General features: G+C 37.5%; 1 protein-coding gene across 2 annotated transcripts in view; it reads left to right on the top strand.

The window, feature by feature from the left end:
* LYST (lysosomal trafficking regulator) overlaps nt 1-10,288 on the top strand; it is an 86,228-nt gene extending 75,940 nt beyond the window's left edge. Inside the window, exons 48-53 of one of the 2 annotated variants that reach the window (XM_074580066.1) lie at nt 469-567; nt 4,074-4,213; nt 4,511-4,608; nt 6,290-6,446; nt 6,659-6,730; nt 8,145-10,288. In XM_074580066.1, coding sequence (XP_074436167.1) covers nt 469-567; nt 4,074-4,213; nt 4,511-4,608; nt 6,290-6,446; nt 6,659-6,730; nt 8,145-8,283 — 705 coding nt within the window. In that variant the 3' untranslated portion in view covers nt 8,284-10,288. Of the gene's footprint in view, nt 1-468; nt 568-4,073; nt 4,214-4,510; nt 4,609-6,289; nt 6,447-6,658; nt 6,731-8,144 lie in introns of those variants that run through there. The other variant, XR_012586144.1, reaches the window with a different exon arrangement.
* The last annotated feature ends 1,064 nt before the right edge of the window (nt 10,289-11,352 follow it).

Below are 11,352 nucleotides of genomic sequence, written 5' to 3' on the forward strand. Positions count from 1 at the left end.
TATTGGTGTGGGTTTCTAAAAGCTTACCTTCTGGGCCAAGAAAAATGAATACAAGAAAAAATTATAGATGCCTCACACTAGAAGCAGAACTCCACTACAGTTTAGGATTCCTCTGAAAAAAGATTGTCAGGGAACACTGCATAATCTCAGTTACAAGATTCTACCAAAGAGATTTTGGCTGATGTTGTGGCTGTAGATCTAGAACTCTGCGGTGGTTCACTGTTCGTTAGCTGTGAATTCTAGGCTACATAGAATTTCCCTCTTTACCGTCGATTCTGAATTAATAGCAAATCTGACCTAAAGCGGCTATATTTTAACTCTTGGATTTCTTTAGCTTAGGTATTTTACGTGGCTTTCCTTAGGATAACCAATAAAGAATCAGTTTGACCAAATGCTGTGACATAATGAAAATAGCAGTTAGAATAGTTTCTGTTCTAATTTTTTCTGGCTTTGTTTTGTCTTTCCAAGGTAACAAGTTGTGCTTGGGTGCCAGACAGCTGTCAGCTGTTCACAGGTAGTAAATCTGGTGTCATCACAGCATATATGAACAGATTCACTAGCAATACGGTAAGTTCCATTGGACAGGATTTATATTTAAGGATTTAGCTATATTCGCTAGTACAGTCTTTTTTTAACAGGAAAAGTGAGAAAAGGGGAATATGTTGTATTCAGGACAATTGCTAAAAAGATTGAGTGCTTGTTTAGTATTTATTTTTGAAGGATCCTATTTGACATTGTTAAACAGATTTATCTCAGCATGTTTATTTGTGGGTCTTTCTTAAGCTGTTGTTCACATACTGCTAGCTTTTAGTCAGCCCTCATTATCTGGGTGCACAACTGATTACACATACAGCTCTGACTGTGTGCAGGCTAGGGCTTGGAACTGAACCCTTCTGGCACAATGAAGCTCCCTACATTAAGGAGTAACTTTTTCTGTGATGGAAACGGAGCCTTTCAAAGCCTTAACTGAAACTGAATGCATTTCCCCAAAGCAAATAACATTTCAAATGCAAAAGGCACTTACACTACAGAGAGCTGGGATGAAATCTCTGACAGTGTATATCTTAACAACTAAGCCTCTTCACTTTGTCATATTCCCCAAGGGGAAAAGCTGTGAGGAGGGAAGGGAGGAAAGTAACTTGCATTACTTAATGCATTAGTGGAAGATACTGAGATACCAGTAGAAATTGCCCTGACGCTATGTGGTTATAAGTATGGTATGAAAACACAAATAGAACTCCAAATTCATCTTGTAGTTCGGACTGAGTTTTTGAGCTTCTGTCTGACCACCTCCAGCAGTAACTTCCACTCTTCATAGTTCTAACGAGTTTGTAACTTTCTTGACAGGTCATTTCAGGTGCCTACAGGATTGCCCCTGTTAGCAGTTAGCAACAACTAAACCGATTTATCAAATTTAGCTTGATACAGATACAGGTATTGGCAGACACATTTGTAGTACTGTACTCTTGATGCTCTTGAATCACTGCATTAGCATGGGCTAGAGGGAGCCTTGGTATGATCTGTTATGCCTACCCAGTTTCCTGTTTTCAATAGTGGCAAACAGCAGATGCTTTGACTGGGAAGAGCACAAACATACAGTGGTTTCTTCCTTCGCTTTCTTGCAGTTTCTGATGATTTGCCACTCAGACTTCCTGAGCTCAAGCAGCACTTTGAGTTTAAAAAATGAAGTAGAGCTTGAAGCCTACAAGCTTCAATCAGTTGGATCATAAGTCAGGCACCTTAACAGCTCACCAGAATAGTGAGCTTGTAAATAACCTGTACTGAGACTTGGATTCCAGTTAAGATTTTTTTGAGGTACTAAAACAGAAATTCAATATACCTGCCTTCTGCAATGCTAAAAAACTCTAGTAGAGTGGGGTTATGATTTAGTTCCCTGCATTTCCTAGAAAAAAGAGGTTTGGGGTTTTTTTTAGCTGCACAGATGTTGTCTTTGAGACTATCTTTGCTGAATTTCTCAGGACTGACAGTTTTACGTGCCCCAGGCAGACTGACCTTGCGCCAATTTTGTAGCTCCTGTTGTTGAGTCAGTTACCCAAGTCAGAGCTGCAGGGAATGCAAATGTGCTTCCTAGCATCTGTTCTGTATGCATCTTGTCAGCTGTTCGGTGATAAAGTGAACAGGCTGTTATAATGCAGTACTTGAAATATGAATATTTTGCCCTGTTTCACATTTCTATAAATTCAATGCATAGGCATAAAACAGATATCATGTTGTTAATTGGATATGGGAATTTAAAGGCATGCTGTCAGAATACAAAAACACCTTGGTGTTGTGCTTCAGATGCTCTATTCTTCCTAGCCTTTAATATGGTCAAAAAACCTAATGAAGTACTGCTTTAGAACTATGATCTATCTTGACAATAAATCATACCTTCATGAAAACCTCAGCCAAGGTTTTCTGGTTGTACAAATTACTCCAGCCTTCACTTGCTGATTGTTAGACTTGTCTTACAAACAGAAAGAGAGCACTTTCATAATCTGGTTGAGTAAAAATGGGCAGTGATCACTTAAATTCTCCACTCAAGTGCTGTAGGTGATCATTTTGTGTAACCAACAGAAAGAACTGCTACTGAAAGGTAGATACATACCTGCATGTTTTTCCCATCTAGATACTGTTTTAGTGGTTGTCATCTAAGAGCAAACAGGAAGTTAAAAAGGAATGGTATTTTAGGCATGAGGTAATTATTTTATAATTTATTAGACCTTAATACAGTTGGTGCTAAAATTCCAGTTTGTCTCATTACAGTATTACTATTATAACCCAGTGAAGAATCAATAAACCATTCCTATTAGTGCTATAGAAGAAGCTGCTAAAGGTGAATCCTGTTTTCAGTTCAGGTGTTGAAATGCAGATCAACAGCAAACACTTGAAGGACATGGGAGGAGCACAGAAAAAGGGTTATCAAAATCGGTTGTTCTTCAGAAAGTCAGAAGTCTTGGTTGTTGCTGTTATGGAAAAAATGGGTATAATGTTTTTCTCTAAACTGAGCAACGGTTAAAGAAGGATCTGCATATGTGAGATACCACCCTGTTCTGAGAATGACAACTGGATACTTTCATACTTGTCTTACTTGGATGAGATGCTCAGTAGCAAGAGCACAATAGCAGGTCTTCCTTTTGTCAAAGTGTATTGACTTTCGCAATATCACATAGATTATATTGTCCCTTGTAGTACAGAAAAGACACGTCACTTTTCTACAAACTAAGAGTTAAGCATACCTATACTTTTATCTTGTCTGTTTCTACTTTTGAGCTTTTTGTAGATATGCTGTATGCATCCTGTACCCTCATACAAAAATGCAGACAATGTGCTCTGACATGTGTGAGGAAACAAGCAGAAAAATGTTCCTTTCTTTTACAAAAATTCTAATCTTTTTACATCAGGTTGTCATAATTAAAACATTAATATTCTGATTAATATTCTGATTTTCAGGAAGTCTGAATCATTTCAAATGACATAACTTGAATAAGAAGTGCCATTTCATGTTAAATTTGCTGCTTTAATTTTTATCTAGCAGTTTCTATATTTACACTTGACTTCCTGCATATTTTTCCAACTTGGTATCACTAAAGGACTTGGCACCAACTTGAGGAATTCCCAGTAATTTACTGTATACAGAGTGATAACTGCTGAGCTGGGTTTTCCTTCTATGTTTCCAAGTGCTTCGTCTAGGTGCTAAAATATTGAGGACTGTCATGTGGAAACAGCAGTCTTGCAGAAAACTAATCAGCTGATTTCAAGGTGTGTAACTGAGGCAGAGGTAGTACAATGGTTCTTCATTTTGATTCATTGGACTACATCAAAAATATTTGCTTAGACTAAAGCACTAGAAGCAAAAAGTTGAACGTTAACGATATGTATGGCTTATCACATTATAAAGCGTTAAACATAATAAAGCACTAACAACGTTGCTAAACAGATGACATTAAAAGCAATGGTAACCATTTTTTGAAATCTAAGAATTAAACTTGTCCCTAGGCTTATCCTTTTCACAAAAAGATATATTTTTTTTGTTTTTGTGGGAGTTCATGTTTTATTTCGCTGTTTTTCAGCCTTCAGAGATAGAAATGGAATCACAAGTTCATCTGTATGGTCACACAGCAGAAATAACAAGCTTGTTTGTGTGCAAACCATACAGTATAATGATAAGTGTCAGCAAAGATGGAACCTGCATCATATGGGATTTGAACAGGTACACGTATATATGTAACTTTTTTCCAATGTCTGTCTTCTAAATACCCATTTTGCAGCTTTTGGGTATCTTCACCCTTTTAAAGTTAACTGAATTTGCTTCATGTATATCTTAATGTGAAGTCATACCCCTACTGGTTTTTCTACGAAGGGAACTGGAATTCTAGAATGAATATGAAAAATACCATCATCGTGCAAAATGTTCATTGAAATTAATGTAACTCTTAAATATTTTCCTCAAAGAACCTTTTCTGCGTTTGAGTCTGAACTTTAGGCTTGTTCTCTTTATTTTCTTCAGGCTGTGCTACGTCCAGAGTCTGGCTGGACACAAGAGTCCTGTGACTGCAGTTTCGGCTAGCGAAACAACTGGTGATATTGCAACAGTTTGTGATTCAGGTATATTTGGCAGTCAAGAAAGCTGTTTTGACTTGCAAACCAAATAAATCATGAGAGTTGCTATTATAGTAGTTACTGAGTGTGTGTTAGTCATCCGAGTATGCCTTTGGTCAAATAGGAGTGTTCTTTTTTTTTTTAATGTAGTAATGTATGAATTTCTCCAGAAATAATTAGCCAGGTGTTTGAGTAAAATGTCGAGATATAAAAGCTAACGGGTTGATCTCTTTACGAAAAGACTTGAAATTTCAACAGATTCCTGGGAGACCTAAATTCTATGAAACTGGCTGCTTTCATTTTAACAGGGGTTTGTTGTCAAAGGTACAGTTCTTCAGGGCAGTACAGTGTATTACACAGCAACAGAATTTTTGTTATCCACTCTATCACTTTAAATGCTTCCATATCCCCAGAAGCAAACAGATTTGCTTAGCTATTCACTAGTTTTAAGCAAAGAGTAATAACAGCTACACTAAAGCAGAAATAGTAGGTATTTATATTAGAGCTCCTACAGATTCTCCCCCATCTTATTTTTAAAGCAGGTTTTGTACTGTCATGTTTTCCACATAATGCTCTTGTCCAGAAACAGTATTAAGACCTATTTGAGCAGTGGGGTCTTGAGTGTTTTATAAACCAGGGTGCTCATTGACTTGAAGACTGTGCTACAAGGCTGTGTATCAGTAAAGCAGGGCCAGGTCAGAGTCGTCACACCATTTTGCTGTCCCTAAGGACACCTGTATGTATTGTGTTTACTTGAGACTGAGGGGGAATAGGCTCCATCTAAATGACAGAATATTGTTCCAGCAATCCAAGGAGGTACAGAATAAGAAGGAGGAGAGCTTAGCTTTGTTTATTCATATTGTTAGAATACAGTTATTGACCCAGTTCTCACTTGGGGCCAATTTTCTCTCTCTTCCCTTCAGTAAGATAGGTCTGAAGTATCTTTTAGCCACCTTCTCTTACTGTAGTCCTCCATAGACTGAACTGAAACTATTACTGTTCCAAATCTGGAGGGGAAAAGAAAAACAGGCAAAATAGCACACTCTATAGTACTAAAGGACAAGGGGAAATTATTCTAACAGTTTCAGAAACCTAATATTTAGGTTTTAAACTGATATGGAGACTTCTGACTGCATTTCTGTAGCTTGCAAACTTTTTCTTTCTGGAAAAGATTTTATTCTTTAATTGGTAAGGGACATGAGTTTCAATCCCTTTTAAAACAAAGCAGTAGCTGGGTTATTAGTTCTTTGATAGAATCAAATAATCCAAGATGACCAGGTAAGGCAACTGTACTTGCTACTTCTAAGTATTTTGCTTAAAATGCAAGCCATGGTACAAGAACTAGCTGTTCGAAGTAGATAGTATGAATTCCCGCTTAGTGCTTCCCTGTTAGTACAAGAAAATTCATCATTAAAAGTAAATTCATACAATGTTTTGTAAGTACAATGTTCCATAAATACAAAGTGATGTCTTCTAAATCACTGCAGTGGCCCGGTGGTTTGCATGTTCCCTGTCACAAAAGGAGGGAAGAGTTAATTGTTTACTGCAGCACACATCACTCTGAGTCATTTAAATGTTCTGATCTTTCAAGAAGTTGAATTCTTTAACACTTAAAGATTCTGTTTCATAGACGTAGCTGTAGTCTAGTATTATTTTTTTAATACTGCCATGCTATGTTCTGTTGCAGTTGGAGGGGGTAGTGATTTGAGACTTTGGACAGTTAATGGTGATCTCGTGGGACACGTACACTGCAGGGAAAGTATTTGCTCTGTTGCTTTCTCTAACCAGCCTGAAGGAGTGTCTGTCAACGTGATCGCAGGGGGGCTTGAAAATGGAGTTGTAAGGTAAGCATTTAAAACTTTTATTTTTTAAAATGCTTTATAACTTAAGCTCACAGTTTGAGAGCATGGAGCCAAATATCATGCGGATTTGGGGCTTTAAAGAATGTGAGCAAGCTGCTGTTCAGTTTCCAATCTTAGTTGCTAAACAGGTTATGTTTTTCACTGAAAAATTAAATGTAAAATTAGACGTGAAGAAAAATTAATCTTACTTTCAGACTGTGGAGTACGTGGGACTTGAAGCCAGTACGAGAAATCACATTTTCGAAGTCAGCCAAACCTATTGTAAGGTAAAAAGATTTTAAGTATACAATAAATGGATTTTTCTCTTGGGGGTGTGTCTGTGTGTGTGAAACAGCAACAAAACCCAAAAAAACTACAACAAAGTAGCCTTGAGTATTGAATATGGATTTGACACGAGAATAGGAGGTAAAGACCCATGTCTAAAAAGAGCAATGCAATCCTACTAATTATTCATGAAAGCAAAATGTGCACAAGTGTACTGTATTTGTAATGACAGTAATAACTAGGTTCTGCTGCTAGCAGATAGAAATTAGCAGGATTCCCTTGAGAACTGAACAATAGCTACTCTTCTTATTCTTAAGTTTAATATTTTCCCCAGAATATGTCTAAAAATCATGAGATAATACTAACTTTGTCAGACTCAGACAGGTTTTTTTCTCCCTCGGAAATAAATGAAAACACTGTGTTTTCCCTGACCATTTTTTTTTTTTTCTGATGCTGGAGGGGAGTGGTGAAGGGAGCAAAGGAAACTCAGAGGAGCGTGGAAGCTGCCATTTTGGAGTGCTCGTGTAATTTTCTTTGAGTCCCCTTCATGATTTATATAAGCAGAATTATTCTCATGCCAAAGTGTTTTCAGAACATAGTCAAAGGAGTCAGTCTTTGATATCCCCAGTGATACAGTACCCTGCACAGAGGTCTTAGAATTATGCCAAAATTTTATCATCTTAATGTTAGCATAGTAACAAATTACTCTGAAAAATTTTGTTTTGACCATTGCTGAAGTATCATTCAAAACCTAAACCGCTGATCACCATTTTTAGAAACAAAAAACAGTGTCTGATAGCAGTTATTGTCTTTCTATTACCTCCTTTAAGAAGCATATTTCACAAAGGCTTGTTGATAATGATTTAGTGGCTATTGAATAATTTAAAGTTTCCTGCTTAAATAAGACAGAAAATGGATGCTGACCTTCACGCTCTCTAACATTACACGTGGCATAGCTGAAGGGCTTTACTACTGTTATAGCTTAAGAAATGCCCAGCTGAACAAAAGTCCTATGCTGTGCCATGAAATCTGATGGATTTAGTTTCTGCTTTTGTCAGCAAGCAAGTTCAGAGGGCACTGAGTTCTGTTGCTGAAAAGCCTTCCTTTCAGTAGAAGGGGCAGCCCAGGGAAAGAGTAGGATGCCGCTACTGATCCTACCCTTTTCTTTGGTGCTGCAAAGACATGAATACTAAACTGCATGGCATGTTGAAGTGCTGGACAAAGCTGTAGTTCAGCCTGTTTTGTTACAAAAATAAATAAGCAGGTATGTGCAGGCATATTACCATGTTAGTGTACTCACTGGGTCTTGCCTGAGAGCTAATCTTTGTTGGCTGTACTCTTATGGATTTTTAATGTCTTCTAGCATTTTAAATAGCCAAAGCTGATGTAAAAATAGATTGTCTTCTTGTTTTTCAGCCTTACATTTTCCTGTGATGGGCATCACTTGTTCACAGCTAATAGTGATGGAAATGTTATAGCTTGGTGTCGCAAGGACCAGCAGCGCTTGAAGTTACCCATGTTCTATTCATTCCTTAGCAGCTATGCGGCTGGGTGATGACTATTTTTGCTGCTAACTCATGTCTCTGATGCACTTTAAATCCAAAATAGATCATAGAATCTCATATTTAACTGGATTTTGAAGTCCTTTGAATGTCTCTAGAATGACTGAATCAGTTTTTAAAAAGAGCAGTCTGAGGTGGTTGTAAAATTGCATATGTGCATGCACAAACCTGAAGCATATCCAGGTCACCAGGAAGCTCTGGTCATATACTCCAATACCAGCAAAGTGATTCATAAATGCTCTAACATACAAGTCAAAATGCTGCAATATAAAACATAATAGTATTTTTTAAATCACTTCTTGGACAGAAGTATTTAAAAAAATTGATAATGCTTATTCCCCTTATGTTGTAAAATATCAGCAGTGTAAAGTTCTGTAAATATCTATTAAAATGTCAGCATATGTATATCTGATAAGTTGAGTGTGGTATAGTTAGCTCTGGGATAAGCAACCCAAAACTTAAAAATCCAAGACCACTTAAAATTGCTTTTTTTGAGAAGCAAAGAACTCAGTAGGTGATTTTTGCACCATCTTATGGTATTGTAATGCTAAAAAATGAACTTCTGTTATCTATTTGTAATTTTTGCCATCTTCTCTGTTAATGTAATAGTCTTTACAAAAGGCAAAAATAAAATACTTGTCTTAGTGATGGGTAGACACCTCATGGCATCACAAAGCAATAGTTAGATCATGTTTTGGTTTTGTTTTTTTTAAGGTAGTGTTAACTCCCTCACTTTGAAACACTTAGCTATTGCTATTCTGTGGCAGAGTATATATTACGTACACACACAGCTTATCTTCCAGAGCTCTAAAAAAAGGTGTTAAAGAAGGCACAGATGTGCTCCTGTTCTAGTGTCATTGAAGTTCAATACACTGTAAAATGTTTGAATCTAACTGCTTGAATAATCAATGTTCATAGGCATCAGATGATTTGGAAAAGAGTTTACACAGATGCACTGTGCAAATATGTTATTTATTCCTAGGTGCTATTTTTGGGGCGGGGGGGGCAGGGGGGGGAATAAGCTTCAATTGTGAAAGGCTTAAGGCTTAACAAATTTGAATTCTTAGGCCGTATCAAAAATTAACATTTCAGTTGACTGATCTGAAGACCTCTAAACCTGACACCATGAATGAGTGCCTACTAGTCATGCAAATAGTAAAACAAGAATGCTACGCAAGTCTGATGCAGTTACATTTTTCTTTTAAATTGCTTTGCCTTTCCATCATTGACATGTTCCGCTATTGCCATACAGACAAACTGCTATATCTTCTCATGTTTAAGGTTCATCTACCTTCAAAACACTTATATGAAACTGTCAATTTGTGATGAAGATGACATACACACAAGAAATCTTTATACTTCTTTTGAAAATTCCTGTCTTCAGAAATTCTTGCAACTTCCTGATTGAAGAACTTTTCAAACTAGAAAAACTTCAGAAAAATATTCTCATAGTCCATGACACAAAGGCTGATCTTTGAGTCAGTTAAGTAAGTGACTACATACTGTATGAATTGAATTTTAAACTGCGTATATTGCAGCACCATTGTATGGGATGGCTTTTGTCATGTTTGTCACTGTCTAGATGTTAATGTAAAGCCCAAATACAGACTGAAAAGCTTCCTGGCTCATGTTTAAGTGATGTACTTTATTTAAGAGGAAAAAAATACAAATATTGTGGGTTTGGGTTGCTCTTGTGCTCCCTGGTTTGGGGTGTTGCTCACAAAGGCTTATTTTTATAAAGTAGAATTCTACTTGTTACAAATCAATATGCAAAATTGCTGGCCTTGTAAAGAGTGCAATATTATATATTTTTATGTAAAAGTAAAAATGATTTTTTTGGAGCAAGGAATATTTATTCAGCTTAACATTCCGGAACTATTAAAATAACATTGCAATAGTAACTGTGCATGATGTACTGAAATTTCCTGTAAATGTCACATGCCACACTGTCTTTGTATATACACTGTCACATTGTTGGGTAATAAACAGATCTTTGTACCAAGTTGTTTGAGATCATTAGAAACATGGTTTTGGCTTAGTTTCACCTCTCTTTTGGCGGGGGGGGGGGGGTGGGGCGGGACAGATCTCACATACCTTGCTCCAGATCAATTTCTGCTGGTTCTCATGTCTCATTTTAAAAATCATGAAGTGGGGAAGTTCTGTTTATGGACTACATCACGTGTCTGTCAAACTGAATGAGAGGTATAAGACTGGAAGTGGGGAAACCCTGGGCGTATCACTTGGCGCATGTGTCCTTCCTTCCCATAGGATGTGTGGCTACATTCAGATGAAGTGATGGCTCTTAGAGACATTCCTCCCTGAAAACTTAATTGAGCTAAGGAAAGGCAGAAAAGCAGCTCCACTATGGATTCTCTGGGCGAATAAAGAAAAGGTGCTGGGTGGAAATTGGAGACTGGCAGCTCTGGGAGGCTTCTGACACAGGATGCAAGGCTCTTCCCCTTCGATGCCGGGAGCTGGGGAGAGGTTCATGCAACAAGGTCTGTCTGATTCCCATTGCAGGATTCTGTGGTAAACACAGATCATTATGTTCTGAGTGTGGAGATACATGGTGAGAAAGCGAAGGGGAGGCAGTAGCCTGATAGTCACTTGTGGTGGGGAGAGGAGAGGGAATCTCCAAACCATTACTGAAAAAGGGAACCCTGATCTCAGGTTTGAGAATCCACTGTTTAGACAAGCCCATGACAATGGAGAGCAGAAACAAAACAAAATCAGTAGAGAACTGTATCTGTGAACTGAATTAAACATCATAGAATTTTCTGCAGGAAAAATGGTTTCTGTGGTAAAAACACCTTTCAACTTTGACTCTGCAACATCCACTTTAAGGATCATCTTTGCATTTAAACCACATCTATCTTTGGAGAAAGAGTTCCTTCATACTGAGCAAGAGCTTCCTCCCCTTCCAGGATTTCTTGATTTTTATGATGATTGCAGGATTTACTATGCAGTTTGTGGACAGAACTCTAGAGAGCAGTGGGGGGGAAATATCATCTGGTTTAGCTACTAACAAACTTTTAGTTCTCTTCTTCATGCTTTGTTTTGTT

The sequence above is a fragment of the Larus michahellis genome, chromosome 3, assembly GCF_964199755.1.
Source record: "Larus michahellis chromosome 3, bLarMic1.1, whole genome shotgun sequence".
In the NCBI taxonomy this organism is placed as follows: domain Eukaryota; kingdom Metazoa; phylum Chordata; class Aves; order Charadriiformes; family Laridae; genus Larus; species Larus michahellis.